This window comes from Gnatocerus cornutus, chromosome 1, assembly GCF_029298725.1.
Source record: "Gnatocerus cornutus isolate USDA-ARS CGAHR chromosome 1, icGnaCorn1.1, whole genome shotgun sequence".
In the NCBI taxonomy this organism is placed as follows: Eukaryota; Metazoa; Arthropoda; class Insecta; order Coleoptera; family Tenebrionidae; genus Gnatocerus; species Gnatocerus cornutus.
In genome coordinates this window covers 32,753,278-32,778,372 of record NC_142233.1, presented here as the reverse complement: position 1 = coordinate 32,778,372, position 25,095 = coordinate 32,753,278, and the positions used below count along the sequence as shown (strand labels likewise).

Here is a 25,095-nt window from a genome sequence, read left to right as displayed (position 1 = left end):
CTTGAATAATGTGTATATTTCGAGCTCCAATTCACATCGCAGATTTTGAAAGAATTCCGCGCGACGTAGGAGCTGCCTAACTTAAACAGCAATGTGAATTTTTGCGCTCTTATTAATGCACAATAGTTATTTTTTTAAAATTGCTATACAAATGTGTTGAAAATATCTCAGTTGTCATTTAAGATTCAATTCAAATTGTGTTTAAAATTTGTGGAAAAAATGCTGTTTTATTTTTAAGTTAGTTTCCAAATTCACAACGTCAAAATTAAAATCAACGTTTACACTAAACTATCAACATCTATGTCACAAATGTCAACTATCCTTTTGTTTGCTTTAGATTGTAACAAAAATCTTACTTTGTAAAATTGTCGCTTTTTCGTTGTTAATTAACGATTTCTAGTGTCCAATAAGTAAAACACGCCCGCGTTAATCAAAATTGACCTTCATACAAATGAATTAAGAGACTTTTTAAAATTTGGTGTAAACGTAGTTTGCATTTATTGTTATTCGTGGTTTTGAATATTAACTTAATAAAACAGCGTTTTTTCCTAAAATCTTAAACACCATTTGTATAAGATTAAAAATTAAAATAGGTATTTTTATCACAGTTATGTTGAAAAGAATTCGAGAGTATTTCCGCAAAAATTCAAAAAATCTTTAAAAATTACACTTCTTAAGCGTCGCGATGTTAAACAAAAATAGTGATGAAAAGCAAATTTTTGCGACAGATTGTGGAGCTTGATCAACCATCAGCTTATGCAAAATTACAAAATTTTATCTTTGAAATTGGAGACGATTTTGGGGGTAACCGTAAGTGTTCAACGGAAGGCAATAAAAAATTGAATATTTTGTTTTTTTGACGACGTAGACATAATATCTTTTTAAGGTGTTTTTAGCACAAAATTACCTTTCCGACCATGGTAACAATGTATATGTAACAAAAAGACTGTTCTAGTGTGTTATTTTTCGGCAATACTGAACATTAAATTACTGCTACTTGTTATGCACCATTAATGCGAACTGAAATGATGCAAATCTAGTGAAGTCAAAACACATTTTGGACAATTAAAATTATATTGTTTTACCACGAAATGTTACCACATGATACGCCTTTGGACCCCAACTTCGCTGTCTCTAATCTGTCATCTGTCAAATCAGGTGTAAGTGTTAGATTTGCGGATTGCGGTTGTTACAAAACGCATGAACACATTTTGTGAGCTTGTTTCATTGTTTTGCATGGTGGCAAATAACAAAATGACGTTCACCGGTGCAAAGCGCGCAATTTCTTCTTACTTGAGCAAAATGGTATGGAGTAAGAACACACATGCTCAAAAAATGTCAACGCACTCTTTTATTAATATTAATAAGAATCAGCCTGTATATGAAAATAGGTGACCAGTTCTCTAAATACAAACGGAAGCATTTTGCGACTTCAAAAACGAGGTCCTCCGGATGTTTCTCATACACCTCGGTGCATTTGTCAAAAGCTTCATCAGCTTTTAGGCCATCGTCCCCAGCTGCTTGGTCAGTCAAAACTCGTAATCTTTCAAGATGGAGTCTACCACGTTTATCGGTCAGATACAGATATTGAAATAAACAGAAAACGTAGGTTTTCTTCACGGGATCCTTGCTCCAATCGTTAGTAAACCATGGATCTGTTTCGTCAGTGACACCAGTTTTTTCTCTGCATGCTGAGTTAGTTCGGATCGTATTTTTGCCTGTCGGTAAGCGTGCCCTTTTAAAGAAAAATGAAGACTTTAAATAAAGATAGGAGTTCTTACCAGAGTACCAAATACAAGAGCTGCTGAAAAGAGACACAGTGATTGGAGTTTCATTTTCGAGTTCTTCTGTTGAAGTAGTTAATACTGCGCGGTTTATATTGGTGAGGCTTTTAGTACTTTTAGTCCTTGAAAAAAGAGGTATGGGGAAAAATTATCAAAAATTACACGTTTTAGAAAAATTATCATAATCCTGACTTAAAGGAAAAAGGTTTTTTATCTTTTTTTTATTAGAAACAAATTTTTGAAAATTAGTTTAAATGGTTTATGATTGTTGGGCAACCTAAAGTATGCCATAGAAGTTTTTATCCAATTTAACCGCCCTGTTTACGTTTTCACAAATAATTACTAATTCTTCAATTTTATACATTTATTTAATCTCAAGGATTTACACATATCTAAGAAAATTTAATCGCAGCAGTGCAAGTCCCAATATTTTAACATTTTAAACTGGTGCCCAATTGTCTAAACACATATGGAAATATTTAGCGGCTTCATACCCAGTTTCCTTTGGAGAACTTGTCTTCACGGCGCATTTTTTTGGCCTCATCTTTACTATCGGATGCCTTTTCCGTCAAATCCATTATGAAGCAATGAAAGACAAGACTAGTAGTTTCGTTTAGGCGGTTTCTTCTATTGTGGAACATTTTATCTATTGTTGTTGTATTTGTTTTTATTTATTTTTAGCTTTATAATTGTTGCAAAATTACTTTAATCGGTTCTTTTCGCGTGCAAAAATGCTTAAGATCTATGTACGTTTTAATCAGGCATTGCTGAAAACATTAGAAACATTGTTTTGAAAAGTTTTGGTTGTCTGCATATAATAAGTAGTGTATTATAAATTAACAAAACTTTTTATTACTGTAGACGTCAAGATATTTCTAAATCCCGAATTTCCAGAACATTATAAGAAATTATAGGAAATTTTTGCTTGGCCTTAAAAATTAAGATTTTTAAAATTTTTGTCTTTTGCTCCACAAGTTTGCAATTTGGTGGAGTTAATACACAACTTAAAAATAGTAACTTTCTTAGGTTTCATTGCCATGGTACGAAAATTATCAATATTTCGAATTTTAGTGAAGAAAGAATGTCGAAAATCGCACGAGACTAAATATTAGCCAATGGAAAAACAGAATTCGGTATTGTTTCTATGGCAATATAGAAATTTTCCGGGAAATTATTTGCATCTTGCTTTTTTCAGCCAATTTTTTCAGCCAATCAGAGAAAAAGTTGTGTATGTTGTCATGGATAATTCTGTTACCCAACTTGATTTTTTGTTTGAAATTTAAAATTTAATTAAAAAGCATAGAATGTGTGTCTCGTTGCGATTTTCTTACCGAATACGCCCTCGTGCAGTGATTAATATCCTGAAATTGTATTCTCATGCATTTCAAAAACGTATTAATTAGCCCGAGTGGAACACGAGGACTAATTACATTTTTGAAATGCATTCGAAAAAATTTCCGGACATAATCAATTCACTAGGGATATTGTAAGTGAAAATTTTTGCTTCGTCTTGAAAATAAAAATTTCTAATTTTATGTCTTTTGCTCTACAATTTTGCAGTTTAGCGGAGTTAATACAGGACTCAAAAGTAGTAACCTCCCCAAATGTAATTGCTGTACCACGAAAATTACCAAACTTAGGAGTTTTAGTAATGGTAGTCGGAAAATTTTGCATCGCTTTCAAATTTAAAATTTGTAAAATTTGTGTCCTTTGCTCTACAATTTTGCATTTTGGTGGAGTTAATACAGGACTCAAAAGCAGTAACTTCCCCAAATATAATTGCTGTAGCACAAAAATTACCAAACTTAGGAATTTTACTGATGGAAGTCGAAATTTTTTGCATCGTTTTCAAAATAAAAATTTCTAAAATTTGTGTTTTTTAATCTACAATTTTGCAATTTGGTGGAGTTAATAAACATCGCTAACGTAGCAACCTTCCCAAATTTCATTGCAGTAGCTCTAAAATTATCAAAATTACGAATTTTAATGATGGATGTAGGAAATTTTGTCTTCGTCCTAAAAATATATATTTTTTAAATTTATGCTTTTTAATCTAAAATTTTGAAATTTGTTGGAGTTAATACACATTGCAAAGGTAGTAACCTCCTTAAATATCATTGCTGTAGCTCTAAAATTAACGAAGTTACGAATTTTAATGATGGATGTAGAAAATTTTGTTTTCGTCCTAAAAATGAAAATTTCTAAAATTTGTGTTTTTTTATGTATAATTTTGTAATTTGGTGGAGTTAATACACGTTGCAAACGTACTAACATCCCCAAATTTCATTGCTTTAGCACTAAAATTACTAAAATTAGGAATTTTACTGATGAAAGTCGAAAAATTTTGCATCGTTTTCAATATAAAATTTTCTAAAATTTGTGTTTTTTAATCTACAATTTTGCAATTTGGTAAAGTTAATACACATCATAAACGTAGTAACCCCCTCCAAATTTCATTGCTGTAGCTTTAAAATTACCAAAATTAGAAATTTTACTCATGGAAGTCGAATCGTTTTCAAAATAAAAATTTCTAAAATTTGTGTTCTTGGATCTACAATTCTGCACTTTAGACGAATTAATTAATACACGGGTCAGAAGTAGTAACATTCCCAAATTTCATTGCTATAGCACTAATATTATCAACATTACGGCAACTAGGGAATGCAACAAATATAAAAAATATAAATACAAAAATTTAAGGAAGTTGTACAGAATTTGTAAAAACATTCAAGGATAAAAGCATGGAATGTAGGAAATTTAGATAATCCAGAGAAGCCAAGAGAATAAAGTGCTCTAATATGTAACAAAACGAAGATTAATATCTAGAGAATCTAAAGCGCTAAAAATTTTTGTAATATGAAAAATGAAGAATCTCAGAAGTCGTGAGCTTGCATCTGAAAACGTTAAAAATCTGAAGAATTTCCAAGAATCTAAAAATTCTTATTTTTAATCACAGCCACATTTTCTTTGTTTTCGCTCATCCTACGTTGTTTCGTAAAGTATTTTTCTCTCGTACCTAAAAATAAGAAGAAAGTGACTAATGCTTGTTGAAAAATAAGATAAAGTTGCTAATAAGAATAAGAGAACAATATTTGTACTTTCATTTTACGTCGTTTTTTATTAGATAAATTATCGCCTTTTCTTGATCTGTTTTTAAGACTGTAACCACAGAGCTTTGTTTCTCCGTAATTTTCCAGCAACATTACAAAAACTAACGTCAGAGTAATTTTTATATGCAGCACAAGGCCATCACGGGCACCAGTACGACAAAAATTACCTTTTCTCATCAATATTTAAATCTGGATTAAATTAACTGCAAGATTATTATGTAACCCAGATTTACACAACCATGAATAAATTACCACTTGTTTATATTTGAATATAAGTTGACATAAATGCGAAATTCGCACTGAACCGGTCCTCTTGACATGACTTCATTTGCAACGTCATCTCTTGTTCTTTGTCTGTTGGTGGAAAAAAACCATCACCATCGGGTTCCGTTACCGTCCATTACATAAGACAGAACTAATCGTGGAATTATTTAAATTAGCACTCAAAAATGATCTATTCGCACGAAGAACTTGATCAAAGTCCAACGACCACTTTAAAAAACTAACTTGTTTCAGATCGGAGGTAAGCGGCGGGGATTCTCTTCGACAGCAGCTGCCATTGGTAAGTACAAAGGTCGTCATCATTACCGTGTTAATTACAAGTCTGATTACCGACTGGTTATGATTAAACCATTGTATAATCAGAGGAAACGCGTTATGTAATTTACCGCAAAAACCGAACAGATTAATGAAAGCGATTGATGAGTTTTCCGGATAATTACCGCGGCGATGACGAGCAAACAATTGTTTTTCTGCGTGTCCATCATCCTTGAACCTGCGTGGTTTCATGGGCATCTTTCTACCAATCGGGCTATATAAAGAGTGGGCGATGTTGTGGCAGCAGTAGTGTGAAACTTGACGAAGAACCATGAAGACTTTTATTGTTCTTGTAGCCGTCGCCGTCGCCGTCCAGGTAAGCCAACACCACCAACTCCTCTAGGAGTCTCTATCCTGTCTTTGCAGGCCCTCTCCGACGAGCAGGTCCAAAAGATCAAAAACTACCATAAGGAATGCTCCGCTGAGAGCGGCGTGAACCAAGAGCTTATCGCCAAAGCCCGCAAAGGCGAGTTCGTGGACGACCCCAAACTCGAAGCCCATCTCTTCTGCTTCTCCAAGAAAGCCGGCTTCCAGAACGAGGCCGGGGAGATCCAGACCGACGTTCTCAGAACCAAACTCAACGCGGAAATTAACGATTTGGATAAGACCAACAAACTCATCGAGAAATGCGCGGTGAAGAAGGAGTCCCCCGGGAAAACCGCCTTCGAGACCATCAAATGCTACTATGAAAACACACCCACACATATCAGTATTGCCTAAACCCTTCGCTGTGAGTTAGTTTTAGGAAATAAAGATAAAAAAAAACGAATTAAAAATTGAGTTCACGTCCCGAAAACTGTCCCACGTCCCGCAGGCATCGTCGAACTTTTCCCTGACTCAACGCAATCGTTCGGGACACTCGGTGCCGAAAATCGATGTTCCCGGGTGGAGGGATTATGGATGAAAAATGGGGGCGCAACGTCGCGAGAGACATGATCCTGTTAAATTGTCCTCTTTAGGTAAACAGGATCAGGGATGGCGGTCGAGTGTTTGCCCTTTTAAATGGGGTCGGAGGCGTTTTTACGTTACTTCGTTACTTATTAAAATTGAGTTAAACGCCTGACCTAGTTGGGGCTCTCGGGGGGATTAGATTACCATATAGATGGCGGCGTCTCATTTTTCAGGAAGATAATTCCCCGATTTTAGTTTTCCCGGGATAATTAAATTAATTAAATTCTTCAGTTGGGCGCCGAAAAAGTTTCCTCGCTCGTAACTAAATAAATTTTCCTAATTAATAACTAAGTAACTAAATAAAATTACAAGGAAGACTCAAATAATACAAAACGTCATTGATGGCTGACAGGTTCTCTGACAGCGTCAGAATGAAGCCACGACGAACGCGACAGTTCCAATTTTTCGGCGGATAGGCAACCAATTATTCCCGTTTAATCACTTGTGGAGCTCGGGGGCGTTTCCGACGCAACAGATTTATTTAAAACGCCAACTTCATGATGCAGGGCATCAATTTTTTTCGCGTTTCCCCTAGTGCTGGCTGAGGGCCAATAAAGTTTTAGTAGCGAAAAAGGAATATTCCAGCTGGCGCTTAGAACTCTTTATACGGTCATTTTATTGGAGAACTGGCGGAAGTCCAAACATGAATAACAGCAAGTAATAACAGTTTGATGCGAGCATTACTCTAATTTCAGAGGCGGCGCTGGAGAGTGATAAGACAGCCGCCGCCCCCGAGTCAGATCTCTTTTTTCATTAATTTTGTTTCTGGGGAATTGTCGTTTTAAGTTTGGAGATAAATGGCTTTCAGCCCGAATTAGATGGCGAGATTAATGGAATTCGGTCGATTAGCAAATTAAACACTTGAGCCCCTCAATTAATTTTCGTCTCATATTAAGTCACTTTTAATTGCGATTTCGGGGGCGGCGCGAGAATGTGACGACAGTCGCCGCCCCCATGTTGTTTGTGAAACAATGGAGATATCCATGCATTAACATAAATCAAGCGGAATTGTGGGGGTGGCGGCGCTATCTTAATTTGTGCAAAAAATTCCGGGGTTGTTTACGGGAGACCGCTTTTATTATTTTCGGGATTACATAAGGGATTCCCGGTGGCGCGCTTTGGATAAATTAATTGCCATTGATTTATACGTGGAACGAGGTGCAACAAGAATGTTCGGGAAAGGGAAACGTTGTCGTAACTTCAAAAGTTTCGTCAGCCGGTTGAATACGTTCCAGGAAATGAGCTTAATTTAAATTTAATTGCCTTCCGATTGAATTAATTTGGGGGAGATAAGCCGGTTGCGTGGATTTAGGATTTGGAGTATAATTGGTTGCCTAGAGAAAAACTTTAACACCAAACACTTGTTGAGTGTTGAGTTCTTTCTCCACTAAAAAGACTTTTATTAAAAGAACTCGTGTCACCTCACCCCCTTCTACAGTTTATTTTACAAAAATAGACTCTTATGGAATACCACAGATTTTACAGAAATTCCAATAAAACCCCCCGCATTTTCCTGTCTCAGGGCTTTTCTTGAATGTTCTCGAAATAGCACTTATGCACCAGGAAAACCGTCTCGCAGGAATCAGCTCCTTTCAGATCCTTACACTTGTCGATTACAGCGAGTGCTTTCTCTCGATTCGATTCCTTCGGAATTTTCGCCTTGATTACGTCCAAGAGCAGATCTCCGTTTTCCGTTACGAAACCGGCTTTCTGGTAGAAGCACTTGGAAAAGCAGTATAATTTTTGGTCTTTGGCGAAATCGCCGTTATCGGCGCGATCGATTAAGGCAGGATCTACTTTGGTTTCATCGATGCAGTCGGTGCGATATTGGCGGATTTTCTTCACGCGGGCGGCGGCGGCGGCGATGTCGTCGTCTACGGTGGAGGACGAAGAGGAGGACGACGGTTTCGCATCCTGGAATAAAAATTTTATGTGGTTATTTACTCGGTTTTAATTAAATTCGTTAATTGGTCGGTTTAAATGATATCGTTGTTAGTTCCGCTTTGAAGATGGTTAAATGTTAAATTAACAATGGGAATTTTTGGATTACATAAATAACAAAAACTACTTTTTTAAGAAATAATCATATTCCTATAAAGAAACTGCTAAATATTAAAGATCTGTATTTAGTTTTAATGACGGAATTCTCTTAAAGTTTTTAAATTTATATAGATCCAGTAAACATTTTCGCTTCGTCTTAAAAATGAAAATTTCTAAAATTTGTGTCTTTTGCTCTACAATTTTGCAATTTAGTAGAGTCAATACACGACTCAGGAATAGTAACTGCCCCAAATTTTATTGTAGTAGCACTAAAATTACCATAATTACGAATGTTACTGAAGGATGTGGAAAGATTTTGCTTCATTTTCAAATTAAAAATTTCTAAAATTTGTGTTTTTTGATCTACAATTTTGCAACTTGCAATTTGGTAGAACTAATACACGACTTAGGAGTAGTTGCTTCCCCAAATTTCATTGCCATAGCACCAAAATTACTAAAGTTACGAATTTTAGTGAAGAATATGAGAAGTTTTTGGTTCGATTTCAAAATAATTTTTTTTCAAATTTGTGTTTTTTAATCTACAATTTTGCAATTTGGTAGAGTCAATACACGACTTAGGTATAATAACTTCTTTTAAATTTTATTGCGGTAGCTCTTAAAATACTGAAATTACGAATTTTAGTGATGGAAGTGGAAATTTTTGCTTCCATTTCAAAATAAAAATTCCTAAAATTTGTGTTTTTTGATCTACAATTTTGAAATTTGGTAGAGTTAATATACGACTTATGAGTAGTTACTTTCCCAAATTTCATTGCGGTAGCTTTAAGATTGCTAAAATTACGAATTTTAGTGATGGAAGAGGAAAGTTTTTGTTTCGATTTCAAAACAAAAATTCCTAAAATTTGTGTTTTTTGATATACAATTTTCCAATTTGGTGGAGTCAATACACGACTAAGGAATAGTTACTTCCCCAAATTTCATTGCTATAGTACCAAAATTACCAAAGTTACGAATTCTAGTGAAGAATGTGAGACATTTTTGCTTCGATTTCAAATTAAAAATTCCTCAAATTTGTGTTTTTTGATCTATAAATTTGCAATTTGGTAGAGTCAATACAGGACTTAAAAATAGTAACTTCCCTGAATTTTATTTCTGTAGTACTAAAATTACCAAAGTTAGGGATTTTAGTGATGTAAGTCAGAAATTTATATTTCTTCAAAACCATAAAATCTGGTGCTTTTGGACTGTATAAATAACTACTTTTTTAAACTTTCTTAAATGTTGTTAAAGGGGCAAGATTTATATTAAGTTTTAATAACAAAATTCTCTAAAATCTTCATGTTTTGAAAAAATATAGAAAATAGGAGTCAGATGGCGCCAATTTTGACAACTTTTTCAGATTCAAAAAGAATATGGATTATCTGAAACAGCTTGATTTATAAAATAGAAATCGCAGATTAGCCAAAATAAGCCTTTAACTCCAAGCCAAATTGCTAAAACTTGTTAAATCCAAGCACAAACATCTTAACTTTCCAACCACTTCTTGGAATTGCATCCAAATTAATAAAAAATTTCTCTAGCCGCCACTTAGGTTCCCCAGGATTTAAGTTTAAGTGGATTCATGATTGTTTCCTCATTACAAGCTCCTCCAAACTTCCTCGTTTTTGAATGTACAAAAATCTAATTAAAACCGAACACTCCAGTGAAACTCGGAGAAAGTTCCCATTTCCCAGTTCGAAAAACGCGTCGCGCATCCAAATTAAGAAAATCTCAAAATGACCTTTCGACGAACAAAATCGCAAAATTGGGTTACAAGAGAAACCGCCGGTTCTGACATTTAGCCGTGATGTAACATGTAAAAAAAACAATTACCTCTTGAGAAGTGGAAGACGCCGCCAGAGCTAGCAAGACTATCACTGTTACCACCTTCATCGCGACCGACTAAATGGTTTAAAATCAATTTCTAATCTCTTTTATACACCGCAAAACGTTTGTTGTCTTCGGTGAAGGTTACGTGGAAGAACTCCAATAAAGCGTGAAAAACACAATGAAGACTCTTTCGGAAAGGTCCGAGGACTCTGTCCTTCACGCGTCTTTCAATATGCAGATCGAGTTTTTATGGAAATCGTGTTTCCCCGTGATCTGGGAATTGAAATCGCTCCTGGAATTCCGACATAAATCAAGCGGTTTGCACGTAGAAAGTGGAGAAGTCAGCGCAAAAATTAAGGTGTAACACTTTTAATCGAAGTCAAACAATTTGCACGATTTGTTTGTTTGGGGTTATGCAATTTCGTTGGTTGTTTAGTCGAGCAAACAGCGCGGAGATACGAATCTTCGAACAAAAGAGACATAAATCGGTGTGAAGTTCCAGAGAAAGCGTGTTTGAATTTAGCGCCTTTATGGTCCTATTGCGAGACGAGACTGAACACGTCACTACGTGGTCATGAACTTGATATATCGCTCTTCGATTTCCGAAATGGACGTCAATTTCCGGTTCATCGAAGCGAGGAAAACACGGAGACGAGCTCGAATCGACAAATAAAAGATCTCATTCGAGTTAGCTCTACTGAAAAGACCTACAAACAGTTTAATTTAATTACTATCTCACTACTGCCGCAGTTCCGTCGCCGTATAAGTACCGCAGCATGCGGCCGGAATTTTAGTTTACATTTCTCCACTTTTCAGGGGCCGTTTGCATAATTTCTGTCTTCTTTGCAGACTTATCGCCGAAATGACGGCCCAGGCGGATCAGATTAACAGTAAACGTCTGAACTTGGAAAAAGCAACAAACTTCATGCGACAATATCGCGACCCTCATTCCAGGGAGCTCAAAAAACTTTCAGCTAACCAGTTTATGGAAGTTTGGAGTCACTATGACAAGGATGGTGAGTCTTCCCGGTGAAAAAAGAAGCGGAACTTTTATGGTTTGTGCAATCGAGGTGAAAGTAGCGCAGGAATGCGACGAGATCAATATTTCACCTTTCACCCTTGATGGGGGCATTTTTTAATGTCTTTAATTGGCTATAAATTAGACGGAGTAATTAATTTAGGGTCTTGCGGTGTTGCTTAGAGGGCTTAATCAGCAATCTATGGAATTTTGAGTTTGTAATTTTTTATAATGCGGGGAATTGTGTAAAGAATCTAAAAATTTTAAAAGTTGCAACAGAAGTTAATGAATTCAAAGATTTGAAAGAAATTCTAAACTATTTTATAAACTGAAGAATTTAAAGTTTGCAAAGGACCCGGAAAGTACACAAAAACTTAAAGAAAAAAAAAATCTGAACATAATAAAATAAAAAAATTAAAAAAATAGAATTTCCAAAAATTTTAAATACATAAATCTAAAAAACCAAAGAATTCAAAATCCGTAGAAAAATTCAAAATTTTACAAAGTTTAAAGAATTTGATCTTATAATAAAAAAAATTGGTTAATAAGCATTTCAAAAGTAGTAATGCTTCTAAATTTTATTCTTAAAATGCTAAAATTAGCGAAAATAGGAAACTTGATCCTAGAATATTGGAAATTTTTAGTTAATCTTATAAAAAAGTCCAAAAAATTTGTTTTTGCTTCTAAAATTTTAAAATTTGGCAGAGTTAATAAGCTTATCAAAAGTAGTAACACATCTAAATTTCATATGTATTTGAGTTTCTAAAATTAGCAAAATTACAAAACTTAATTTAGAATATTGCAAATTTTTAATTTATAAAAAAAATCAAAAAAATTTGTTTTTGATTCTAAAATTTTAAAATTTGCCATAGTTAATACGCTTATTAAAAGTAGTAATGCCTCCAAATTTTATTCTTAAATTTCTAAAATTAACAAAAATACGAAACTTAATCTAGAATTTTTAAGATTTTTAAGTTTCTGAAATTATGTAATTTGACAGAGTTAATAAGCTTGACAAAATCAGTAACACCTCCAAATTTCATTCTTAAATTGTTAAAATTAGCAAAATTACAAAACTTAATCTAGATTATTGTAAATTTTTAATTCACCTTATAAAAAAAATTTTTGATTCTGAATTTATGTAATTTGACAAAGTTAATAAGCTTGTCAAAATCAGTAACACCTCTAAATTTTATTCTAAAATTCTTAAAATTGGCGAAAATGCGAAACTTAATCAAGAATATTGAAAATTTTTAGTTCATCTTTTAATAAACATATTCTAAAAAAAAAATTTTTATTCTAAAATTTTGATTTTTACCTCAAAAGTACTACGGACCAAAATTTTATTTTTGAATACCTAAAATTAGACAAAGCAGTAATGCCTTTAAATTTCACTCTTAAATTACTAAAATTATCGAAAATATGAACGTAATCTAGAATATTGTAAATTTTTAGTTTGCCTTTTAATAAATGAATTCTAACAAATCTATTTTTATTTTAGAATTTTGAAATACAGCAGACTTAATAATAGTGTCAAATCTAGTAACGCTTCTAAATTTCATTCTTAAATTCTTAAAATTAGAGAAAATACGATATTTAAATTAAAATATATTGAAAAATTTGTATTCACGATTTACATACTATTCTAAAAAAATCTTATTTTTACTCTAAAATTTTGAAATTTGGCTGGTTTAATAGGTTTGTCTAAACAAAAAATGCCCCCAAGTTAATTCTTGAAACGAAAATATGAAATAAATTAATTAGGAAAAAGTAATATGTATGTAGGTATTTTAAAATATTGAAAGTAAAGAAAATAATTTTTTATTTATTTCTTTGAGTTTTTGAATAGTTCAAGTTAATTAAGTTGAAGTTTTTTATTTTGTTACACCCTGTATATAAAATATTTAATTATATAACAGAGCTTACATCAGCGTACTTTCATAGTGTTTAGTCTAATTTAATTAATTGGATGTGTATGTAGTAACATCTCTTCATATCCAAAGATAACCTTCAACTCTCGCTCTAAATTACTTTAATCCTGCAATAAAATCAAATTACGTCAACGTTAATTTCGAATTCGCCGCGCTACTTTCCAACACAATTTGTTTTAATTACCTCCTTCTTCAGGAAACGGCTACATCGAAGGAACCGAACTCGATGGATTCCTGCGGGAGTTCGTGTCAAGCGCTAACATATCCGACGTCGGACCTGAAGTAAGTATAACACGATTATGAACGCCCGTCAAACTCTCCTCAGGCTGTTTCAGACGAAATGTTGGTCGAACTGAAAGCCTGCTTCATGGAAGCGTACGATGACAACCAAGATGGTAAAATCGATATCAGGGAGGTGAGTGAAGAACCACCCCTTAAGACTCTCCAACTCTCTGTATTGTTACAGCTCGCTCAATTACTCCCCATGGAAGAAAACTTCTTACTCCTTTTCCGATTTGACAATCCTTTAGAATCTAGCGTGGAATTTATGAAGGTGAGTTGGTGTGTTAACTTTGGAGGCTGTATTCTTGGTGTTACAGATCTGGAGAGAGTACGACACGGACGGCAGCGGGTACATCGAAGCCGACGAGCTCAAAGTGAGAGCAAAAGGTGGTGGTGAAAACCAACTTAACTTTCTTTTACAGAATTTCCTCCGCGACTTGCTGAAGGAGGCGAAGAAGATCAACGACGTCTCCGAGGACAAGCTCATCGAGTACACCGACACCATGGTACGACTCTTTAATCTTACTTGTAGTTATTGACGAGTGCTTTCAGTTGCAAGTATTTGATTCGAACAAAGACGGGCGATTGCAGCTTTCCGAAATGGCTAAGTATGAGAGGGTTTCCGCGTAACCGCAAACTAACTGGCGATTTCAGGTTGCTTCCGGTGAAAGAGAACTTTTTGTGCAGACAGATCTTCAAGGTGAGTGAGGTACCAATCGAGTTTTTTCCTAAAGGTGTCAAGACACAGAGTCCGTGTAACGACACGTGTACACGTTTACACAAAATTGATCAAAAAGTCTTTCTTGCACTTTCTATCTGGCACTAGATTAGTTTAAACTCTTAGCTAAAGTACAGTGGCGGCGGCAAGGCCTTCCCTTGTTCGCGCCACTGCTTAATCTCGGATCTAGGTTAAACTAACAATGATCTAAACAAAGAAATAAACTTTTGCATGGCTTTTTACGTCTGTCTTTGTGGCAAAACTAGGAGGGAATTGAAGTAAGTACACAACACTCTTAATGTTAGAAATAGTTTGCTTCATGCATGCACTTCTCTTCATTCTTCTCCTTACTCATACCACAACATTACAGGAGAAACATAATTTTGTAACAATTTGCGTGGAATTTATGTGTTTTGTGCAACTTTAGGGAGCCACAAAGCTCACCAAGGATGACATCGAACGAGTTTTCGCCTTATATGACAGAGTAAGAGTTTCTTAGTGCGCGTCAAAGTTTCACCAAAGTTTCGCAGGACAACAACGGGACAATCGAAAACGAGGAACTGCGCGGGTTCCTGAAGGACCTCCTGGAACTGGTGAAAAAAGTAAGTTCGTTACTGTTGTCGCCAGTCGTAATGATGTTCCCTCAGGACTACGACGCTCAAGATCTCCTGGATTTCGAAGAGACGATTCTCCGCGGCGTGGATTACAATCAAGACGGGAAAATCAACAAGAAGGAACTCACCATGATCCTCCTCGCCATCGCCAAGCACAATCAAGAAGAAGAAACGAGCGCATAGACGTACCGACGTGACGTAACGAGATGCCAATTTATCAGTAGCACAAGTTTCAGGAGTTCGTAACTTAGGGTCTTAATGTTAGATTATTGTGACACCAATTGTTGTTGATTTTGGTAGATGACTCTGATATTTATCCATCGTTTTGACAAAAACATTTCGCATCGCCGCTGTGATTTTTATTAGAGGCAACTCGATATTTTTGTAAATCGATCGCAATAGTTTGGTTCTCATTGTCAAGACAAACACCAATCGGAAAGACTTATTTGATACCAAAGTTGGAAAATGCACAATCTTCATATCGCACTCTTTCGAAATTTTCGTAGAGTTAGTCTTTGCATGATCTCTGAGCTTTCGAAACTTATCTAATCGCTCTTTTATGCTACGGCACTGTATTATCGATTGTGATACCTTTCATTCTCAATGAAAGACTTTGAAGAATCGAATTTTGATTGGTCGAAGTTCTCGGGCTTCGGATTATCTGATCACTCGTCCAGTTTCGCATATCTGTGCCCCTCTATGTGCATTATTCGATAAGAAAATATATTTTAATAAAACATAGATTCATTTGTATATGTTCTTTTGTATTTTTTTATATTTAGTTTTGTATAAAGTTGCCAAAATATAGTGTTGTAGTCTCTTCTCTGTCTCTGTGTGGGAACTGTTTGCTTGTTTCGAGTTACATTTAGTGTGATAACGATTTTCGAACATATTCAACAAACGGTTCACTATGTCCTAATATATTGTAAAATATAAATACATTAATAAATGTTCGTTATTTAAACAAACTTCCTTAGTTCCTTTCAAATCGAGCGAATTTTACTGCTTTGTTCCAAAACACGTCCTTGACCTACATAATTATCTATTATCTCTATTATTAATTGAAGATTAGCAGTAGACGAACACTACTTTAAATCAAAGTTTTGTGTCTGAGAAGTTACAGAGTTACGTTAATCTAGAGAAATCAAAAAGTGAAATAAAAGAAAAACAAAGATTTAAAAAAATATATATTTTTGGAGGAAAAAAAATGAAATTCTGCAAGGTTACTACTCTTGACATGTATATTAATCGTGTTCAATTACAAATTTGTAGAGCAAGAGAGACAAATTTAAATAAAATTGTATTTGGAGGAATACAAATTTTTTACAATTTATTTTTTGGTGTAAAAAAATTGTAATTCAGGTAATTTTAATATTATGGTAACGAAATTTGGCAAGTTTACTACTTTTGTCATGTTTATTAATTGTGCTCTATTACAAGTTTTTAGAGTAAAAGAGACAGGTTTTAGAAATTTTTAGTCTTGAAGAAAAACTAACAATTTTCAAAAAAATCTAATTCTGGTAATTTTAATGTTACAGTAATGAAATTTGAGAAGCATATTACTTTTGATATGTTTATTGATCGTTTCCAATTACAAACCTTCTAAAATAAAAGAAACAGATAATTTTAGAGAAACAAAAATTTTGAAAAATTAAGAAAATGTAATTCTGGTAATTTTAGTGCAACAGTAATCAAATGTGACAAATTTACTATTTTTGACATGTTTATTAATCGTGTACAAATACAAGTCGATAGAGTAAAAGGGACAGATTTTAGAAATTTTTAGTTTTGGAGAAAATTTGGAGAAATTATTTTGAAGTATAAAAAAAATAATTCTGGTAATTTTACTTTCACAGTAATAAATTTTTGCTACTATTGATATGTTTATTAATTCTGTCCAAGTAGACAATCCTTGAGCAAAAAAACCAAAGTTAACAAATTTTTATTTTTGGAAAAACAAATAATTTTGAGGAATTAAAAAAATTATTGTAATTCTGATAATTTTAATGCTATAATAACAAAATTTTACAAGTTTAATACTTTTGATATTTTTATTAAGCTTGCCCAATTACAAATTTCTAGAGTAAAAGAGACAGATTTCAGAAATTTTTATTTTTTTAGAAAAATTTTTAGAAAAATTTTAAAAAATTAAAAAAAAATAAAAATTTTAATGCTGTTACAGTAATGAAATTTGGGAAGTTTATTAATTTTGACATGTTTATTAATCGTGTTCATTTACAAGTTTCTAGAGCAAAAGAGAGATTTTAGAGATAATTCGTTTTCGAAAAAATTTGGAGTAATAATTTTGTATAAAAAAAATCGAATTCTGGTAATTTTAATGTTACCGTAATGAAATTTGGCAGATTTACTACTTTTGATATGTTTATTAATTCAACCCAATGACACATTTTAGAGTCAAAGAGACAGATTTCAGAAATTTTTATTTTTAGAAAAACCAAGAATTTTCGAAAATTAAAAAAAAATAATTTTCGTAATTTTAATGCTGTTACAGTAATGAAATTTGGGCGGTTCATTACTTTTGACATGTTTATTAAATGTGCCCAGTTACAAGTTTCTAGAGCAGAACAGACACAATTTAGAAATTTTTAATTAAAGATCCACCCATTCTTTATACAAAATGGAGAAAGTGATTAAAATCGGATTAGACTCTAAAAAAGAATTCATTCTTGGCCCGCATTATCTTTATCAACACAGTTTTTATAACAAAAAACGCACTGAAACAAAACCTCTCTTCGTTCATTGGCTGGATATCCGAAACTGTTGTTTATTGGACACATTTCTAAGCAAATGAAGTCAATATGCTAAAAAGAATCAATTGATTGAATGTTGATTAAAAAAAAAAAACGCCCAAAACAAAAGAAATAGAGCTCTGGATTTGCAACGTGACTGTTTCATTGGCCTTCGTTTATTAGACGGACAAAAAAACAAAAATCATTATTTCCTTTTGCAACATCAATTTATTAACATCCATACACACATTGTTAATATTCGTAAAGTTATTGCATAGCACAGCAGCAGAACTAGAATAGAAATTGCCCTAAAACAGAAATCTCGATTAACCTTTGAAGAAACCTCTTCATTTCCTAATGCCGATCATCTGATGACCGCACTTCTTACAAGTTTGATTCTCCTCTCCTTGCACCAACACCGGAACCTGGTGGTCAACAGACTTGGACCTCTTCTGCTTGGGAAATGCGGGAACTTGCAACAAGTCGTCGTTAATGGACAGTTCACCTGAAGACAAATGAGCGTTATTCCAATTTCTTGTTAAACTTACCAGAATTGTTGCTTGCGTTGTCTTCACTCTCGTTGCGATCTTCAAGAGGTGGTAACCCTTCACTAGGACTGGGCGTGGTGGTTTCGATGCCGTGGAAAAGATCCAGACGGGAATCCAAAGAGAACTGCTTGCCAGACATGAGGATTCCTCTGATGCGACGTCGCATTGCTAAAATAAGAAGTTTAAGAAGAGTCTGGGCGTTAGAGTGGTACGACTACCGGGACTGTCTTGAGCATCTTGTCGCAACTTGATGGTCTTGGAGAACTCCGCAATGACGTCATCCCGGTCATAAATCGCAGCGAAACTCCCGTTGACAATCTTCGGCGACATGGGCGAATTCGACAATAACAGACTCGTCCCGAAATTCTCATTCCTGTTCTTAGTGTCACCCAATGGTACCCTCGCCCTCACCATCGAACCTTGTTCTTGCAAAACCTCCGTCGCCACGTTCTTAATTTCGTTCCAATCTTTCACAATATCCTCATTAGTCGTGCGCTGGGACGTCACGGTGAACCGAATGACATACTTTTGTTTGAGGATCGCAGGAACGCAGTGGATGTTCCCTCGGGAATTCAACCTCTTCCAGAGGGTTTCCGTGATGATGTTGTCTCCGATTAGACGAAACACCACCATACCTAAATGGCGTCTGGCTGGAATTTCGAAGCGAGGGTCCGAGTGGACGAGGGCTTCGAATTTTTGGGCCAGTCGGACGCCCTAAAAATTGTTAGAATTGGGTTTGTTAAGGCTCTGTCCTACCCCGGCCGAAGTGCATAGGAAATAGCGCAAAACGCCATTACTTTTTACGGCCACAAATTAAGAGTTGGAGTTTTGATTTTTTTTGTACGACTAGACAATATCGAAATGTACACGGGAAACTCTGTGATTTTCAAAAATTCTTAATAGATTTATTTAAAAAAAATAAAAACTGAAAAAACGCCATGTCGTTTTACGGGCACAGTTTTAGGAATTTTTGCTTGAACTACGACTTGATAGATAGAGAATTGTATTCTACACCCGGGAAACTCCTTGATTTTTTTCAATTATGAATAGTTTTTTTAGAAAAAAATTAAATGTAAGGTAAAAATGGTCCTCAATTTTCTAAAAGTCGGCAACCAACACTTCAAAATACAAATGATTTACAACCCCTCACAGCAGGGGTCTCTAATCCTAATGACGGTTCGACGACTACGCTACGGCTCGACCGAGTCGGGATTGACCATTGGAACCCCAACCAGATACCTACTCACTACCGAGAGCTAAAGCTCATGAATCCCATAACATTTTAATCTCATTCTTATCAAGATTATTATTACTAAATTTTCTTGCCGGTGATCTATGGCATTATGATACAGTTGGGTTTGTTTCTTTTGATTCTGTCATGTGAAGTGTCGGTTAATCACATTTTAAAGACAATTTAATATAATACTTGGAATTCTTCTAGAACGATGGATTAGCTTTTTTGCTTTTAGGACTCTACCTGAAAACTGGTAATGACTATGCTTTCTTCGCAAATCTCACTCTAATTTCTCTACCTATCAAAGCACATTTACACAGATTTTAAAACTAATTTTGTTTTCCAAAATAGTATACCTGAAATATTTTGTTTTATTTGGAAGTGCTCAAAACACACATGCGCCAGATTTTTAAATTTGTTGCAATGGATTTTATTAATAACAGCGTAAACATTGAAGCAAAAGAAATACATCTTTTTTTTATTCATTTTAATTTATTATCATTAATGATAATTTTCCAATACATTAAATTAATTTCGAGGGACATCGTATTTCGAAATAAGAAAAATCTATGAAACAAACTCTGAACCAAGGCAAACTTATCTGCCTGGTTTATTGCTGTACTGCGGTAGAAAATATGCTAATTTTACAGACGATTTTCACTCTTATGGATGATTGGCATGTGTCAAATGGTTAGTATGTTGGGTTGCATATTTTTCAAAACACGAATTTTAGTTGAGGGGTAGAACAGCCTTAAGTTGGTACTTACTTCGCGAATGTGTTTTTGGAGGCCTGTAATGCCGTAGTTGCGGATGACGAACCAGAGCTTGAGGGCGCGGAAACGCTTGCTCAGAGGAATTTGCCAGTGCTGGAACAGTTTCAAGGCGGAATTTTCTAGGGCAATATGTGATAAACACTTGAAATTTTTTTATTGCATTTATTGCATGTCCATTTGAAAAAGTTTTAGGTCAAAGACACTATAATTTTAATAAATAAATATTTGCTTTATCACGAAGCATTTATTTATCGGTTTGTAAATAAATGTAACTAAACAGATAAAATGCACTAAAACTTGTAAGTGTACGTGTAATCTAAAAAACAAAGAAATCCGGGAACCCGGAAGAAATTTAACAAACACAAAGAATACAAACAACTGCAGACTTTGAAGGAGACACATAAAAATAATTAAGAAGACGAAGAATAAATGAAATACAAACAAAAGACCTAAAAAATTCGAAAAATAAAGAATTTGAAAAATCTCATAGAATAAAATGTTTAATTAATACAAGTGTTTATAGAATTTAAAAATTCGACAAAAAGCAAAAGATCTGGAGAAGTTCAAAATAAAATTTAAAAAAATCGAAAATTACATATGAATTAAGGACAACATTTTTTAGTTAAATTTGTAATTCTCGTAATTTTAAGCTACGAGAACTAAATTTAGAGAAATTGCTAATCGAATAATGCTTATTATATGTGCAAAATTTCAAAATTATAAAGCAAAAAAGAAAAATTTTAGAAATTTTTATATTTAGGGCAAATGCAAATTCAGCATATTCCAGTTATTAAATTTATAATTTCTGTAAATTTGAAGCTACGAGAACTAAATTTGGAGAGGTTGCTAATTAAATGGTGCTTATTACTTGTGCCAAATTACAAAATTATAGAGCAAAAAAAAAATTTAGAAATATTTATTTTTAGGGAAAACGATAAATTCCAACATATTATATGTATATTTTAGTTTTTTGTAATTTTATTGTCAATTAAAATAAATTTTCGGAAATTACTATTTTAGATAAGTGTATTAATTGTGCAAAATTACAAAATTATAAAGGAGAAAAATTTTAGAAAAAGAAAACATTTTTTAGGACGTTATAAATTTGTAAAATTAAATTTGTAATTCTTATAAATTTGATGCTATTCGAACAAAAAAATGCAAAAAATTAAAATGTAAAAGAATTGGAAATACGCGAAACGTACAGAATGAAATCTTCATATTCTGGAAAATCTAAAAAAATTTTTGGTAAAATTGGTAAAAATTTGACAACTTTTTTTCAGATTGACGTTCAAGATCTGTCACAAAATGAATCTGTTCGCTAACCTCTAAAATAAGCGGTTTGAGGGTTTATTCTCTTCAATGGACGCATTGTTTTTCTGCAGAATTGTTAAATTTTTTTTTGTGTGTTTTTAAAACATGTTTTAAAATTTTTTTGCAAAAATATTTTGTTCAATTTTCTTGTTTGCCACGAGAATGTTTGTTTGAAAATAAATTTTCAAATTTTTATTCGTACTAATTTTGTCAAACCGCTTAACTCAAGAAAATTAAAAAACTATTTTAAAATTTTAGAAACCCAAATTAACTTACCATGTAATCAATAGCAAGGCCTGGAGTAAAAACGAGAATAATTTTTTATACAGAGCATAAACAAAATACCTGAATATTCGTGCTGAAGGTAGACAGGATCCACGTTGAAGGCCTCGTGAAGTGCTTGGCTGTTTTTAACCCTAAAAAAAACGTTGTAAAGTGTCCCAATTTAAATTAGAATTTCAATTAAATCCACTTACCACATGGCGGTGCAATCAAAATGCACCATCAGCCACTTGGAGGGATTAAACGCAATGGAGTCGACTTTTTCAATTCCCTTCATCCACCCCCTAAATTCCGGACAAATGAACGCGCTCCCTGCATAAGCTGCATCAACATGTAACCACAAAAACTCCTCCTTACAGACTTCTGCAATCTCCTCCAAATTATCAAAAGCGCAAGCACCTGTCGTCCCCAAAGTCGCGCAAACCTACCCAACAAAAAACAATATCAATTCTCTTTTCCCTCAGCGAGCATTTATTAATTGCAGCCCTGGGGATTTCAACGGATTGCTTTACTTTTAAGAAGATTTCCCCAATTAGTTATTTGTGTGGAAACGTCATCGCTCGATAATGCTCACCCAGAAGGGGATGAAGCCCAGCTCGCGGTCTTTCTTGATGGTCTGACGGAGGTCGGGGCCGCGCATTGATAGATCTTGGTCGCATTGGATGTACCGGATGTGCACCAACCCTATGAGCGCCGCTTTTTCCACGCTGGAGTGGGCCTGATCGGAACAGTACGCCACGAGTTTGGTGTTGATTTCGCCGTTTTCGGCGTCGGGGTAGAGCTCTTTGTAGGTTTTGATGGCGCGCCAACGGCCGGCGAGGAGGCTAATGAGGGTCGACTCGCTGGCGGTGGTCTACGGCGATGACAAAAAACGAAATAATCGCTTTTGGGGGCTAAGCCACTACCTGTATAACTCCACCCCCGCTCCCGTTCTTCCGGTGAAGGAAATCTTCCGGGAGGCCGATCATCTTCCCCAGCCAGTTCATCACGATCATCTCCAGCTCGGTGGACGCGGGGCTCGACGCCTCAATGTAACATTATTTTACGAAAAGAGAGTTAGATTTCCACTCACCCACGTAAACCCCACGCAGTTGATGGCGTTGGAAAGCATCTCCCCCAGCATCGAAGGGTAGCTCGTCAACGCAGGGAAATACGCATGCATGTGGGGGCTCTGCCAGTGCGTAACTCCTGGCATGATCACCGTCTCGACGTCCTCGAAAATCCGCGTCCACTTCTCACCGTCCACCGGAGCGCTGTCCGGGATGAGGTCCCGGAGAAATCCGGGTTTCTTATCCGGGAACACCCGCTTTTCTCTGATCTCTTCTAAATAGTCCGCGATGTAGTCAACCAGTTCCTTGCCTTTAATTGGAAAATTTGAATTTATATGGATGAGTCGAAGCTTCAATTGCACAGTTTTATAGTTTCGCAATGTTATTAGGGGTGTATGTTATTGTTAGTTTGACAGTTATGGCGGCGAATAAACTTACCCCGGATTCGGTATTCGCTGGCGTCCATGGGGGTGAAATTATCTGAAATTGTAAATAAGTACGCTAAGTCGCGGTGGACAGTTATATGGTTGCGGATTAACGATTCGGGAGTTTAGAGCTTTGAGCTAAGCTGGTTAATAAACGTAATGGGGTTATAAAGAGATTAACACACTTTGAACTAAAAAAAAGTTCGGACACCACCGAAAATAACACGAAAATTATAGATGAGGGTTAATATTTACCTGAGTATATCAAAATAAAACTTTCAAAGTCACCCCGGCACGGCTCAACTCACCACTGTAAATAAACGGAAGCCAAATGGTATCAACAAGTGACAACGTGCTTTATATAAGGTTTCCTGAGACGGAGTGGAGGGATTTCGTCGCACAACTGCATTTGTTGGATTTTATTGGAGGAATTCTAGTGATTTTCGAATTTGGGGGTTTTGGCGACCAAAGGGCGCAAAATGAGGATTAAGGGTCTGTAGAATCAAAATTGGGTCAAATTCAACATTTCAAATTTTGACATATTCTTAATTTTTTGAATTTTCTCGTCATTGTTGTTTTAAAGTGCTTTTATTTTAATATTTAAATAAACTTTTAGAAGGAAAAACAAATTTCTAAAAAGTAAAAAAATGTGAATTTCACATTGCAAAAATGGTGGATGCGCCAAATTTAGATTGTAAATTTTCAAACTCAAGCTGTTTATATTTAACCAGTTTATATAAATTTTAAATAAAACCGAAAATTTTGTGTTTTACTGTTTATGAAAAAGCAGGTTTACAATTTGTAGAGACCTCATAAATTTTATTTATTTAAAATTATTCAAGTCGACGCAACAGTCGTTTCGATGTCTGTTGTCAGCTAAGTAAAATATATATTTTATGCCTGATTGTATAACAATAATCTGTTTTACGATATCGTTTAGCGTCTATAAAGTGGCTCTATACGCACGGCGTTACATAATGATAAAGTAAAACGACTGCTTGTCAGTGTCAAATATTTATAAATAAATTAATTAACTATAGGGCTCGTCCACAACGATCTAAATTATGTACTTATCACATAAATACCTATTTTAGTTATGCTCCCAAAAATAGATATTTTACGGACTCATTTAAGTTTTTAAAATGAGTCATTTTCGGACTCAATCTTAAAAAGTCATGACAAGTAATAAAGCACAGTACTTTAATACAACAATTAAGCAACTAAATTTGGTCTAATCGGTAAATCAATATGAATAAATTATTAAGTTTTTTTTTATTTAAAATTGTTAATTTGATACATACTTTTTATGAAGTCTAATACTTTTTTTTTGAAGATTAAAATGGCCATTGTAAGCCTAAAGAACTAAAATTCCGCAAAATCTATTGTTTTTGGGAAAATGTTAAGTTAAAAAAATTAAAACTCAAGTTGTCACAATGAAAATTTCGAAATGTACAAAGAAAAAATCAAAAAATTTGAAGAATTCAGTGCATCATAAAAAAACGAAATGTTCGAAACAGAAATTAAACAAATAACTAAAAAAAAAATCACACGAATCTGAGGAATTCTAAAAACCGTAAAATTAAAAGAATAAAGAACAATTTTATACGACAAAAAATCAAATTAAAAGAATTAGAATAAAAAAAAATGCAACTAATCCAAAAAATTAGAAATCCGAACAAGTAATTCAAAAAACTTAAAATATTTGAAAACGAAAAAAAAAATTAAAATAGCGAAAAACGTCAAAAAATATGGAAAATTCTGACATTTCAATAAATCTAAAAAAACAGTTTAAAAAATTCAAAAAAACTCAGACAGTTCGACAAATTAGAGAAACTAAGACAAATA

At 34.2% G+C, this 25,095-nt stretch overlaps 4 protein-coding genes across 6 annotated transcripts in view; 2 read left to right on the top strand and 2 right to left on the bottom strand.

Moving 5' to 3' along the window:
- Cbp53E (Calbindin 53E) overlaps positions 1–15,843 on the top strand; it is a 46,304-nt gene extending 30,461 nt beyond the window's left edge. For 2 of the 3 annotated variants that reach the window (XM_088049880.1, XM_088049881.1), the window contains exons 2-14: positions 5,411–5,456; positions 11,162–11,328; positions 13,458–13,543; positions 13,587–13,676; positions 13,728–13,814; positions 13,861–13,917; positions 13,966–14,049; positions 14,096–14,151; positions 14,198–14,243; positions 14,528–14,539; positions 14,689–14,745; positions 14,792–14,863; positions 14,909–15,843. In XM_088049880.1, the coding sequence (XP_087906006.1) occupies positions 11,175–11,328; positions 13,458–13,543; positions 13,587–13,676; positions 13,728–13,814; positions 13,861–13,917; positions 13,966–14,049; positions 14,096–14,151; positions 14,198–14,243; positions 14,528–14,539; positions 14,689–14,745; positions 14,792–14,863; positions 14,909–15,058 (951 nt within the window). In that variant the 5' untranslated portion in view covers positions 5,411–5,456; positions 11,162–11,174 and the 3' untranslated portion in view covers positions 15,059–15,843. The remainder of the gene's footprint in view (positions 1–5,410; positions 5,457–11,161; positions 11,329–13,457; positions 13,544–13,586; positions 13,677–13,727; positions 13,815–13,860; positions 13,918–13,965; positions 14,050–14,095; positions 14,152–14,197; positions 14,244–14,527; positions 14,540–14,688; positions 14,746–14,791; positions 14,864–14,908) is intronic. The other variant, XM_088049883.1, reaches the window with a different exon arrangement.
- LOC148181837 (B2 protein-like) lies at positions 5,716–6,267 on the top strand. Its single transcript, XM_088049895.1, has 2 exons — positions 5,716–5,807; positions 5,858–6,267. The coding sequence occupies exons 1-2, from the start codon at positions 5,763–5,765 to the stop codon at positions 6,209–6,211; spliced, it is 399 nt and encodes a 132-aa protein (XP_087906021.1). The 5' UTR covers positions 5,716–5,762; the 3' UTR covers positions 6,212–6,267.
- LOC148181836 (general odorant-binding protein 56d-like) lies at positions 7,860–10,420 on the bottom strand. Its single transcript, XM_088049884.1, has 2 exons — positions 10,316–10,420; positions 7,860–8,356 (listed from the first exon to the last, which is right to left on the bottom strand). Exons 1-2 carry the CDS (start codon positions 10,373–10,375, stop codon positions 7,961–7,963), a joined length of 456 nt encoding a protein of 151 aa, XP_087906010.1. The 5' UTR covers positions 10,376–10,420; the 3' UTR covers positions 7,860–7,960.
- Positions 15,844–17,910: 2,067 nt separating the features above from the next.
- Positions 17,911–23,595, bottom strand: Hdc (histidine decarboxylase). The gene is made up of 12 exons (XM_088035170.1): positions 23,506–23,595; positions 23,264–23,305; positions 22,849–23,135; positions 22,682–22,801; positions 22,351–22,629; positions 21,971–22,200; positions 21,840–21,910; positions 21,771–21,790; positions 20,175–20,273; positions 18,392–18,887; positions 18,174–18,341; positions 17,911–18,130 (listed from the first exon to the last, which is right to left on the bottom strand). Exons 2-12 carry the CDS (start codon positions 23,289–23,291, stop codon positions 17,973–17,975), a joined length of 1,956 nt encoding a protein of 651 aa, XP_087891296.1. The 5' UTR covers positions 23,292–23,305; positions 23,506–23,595; the 3' UTR covers positions 17,911–17,972.
- Positions 23,596–25,095: the final 1,500 nt, after the last annotated feature.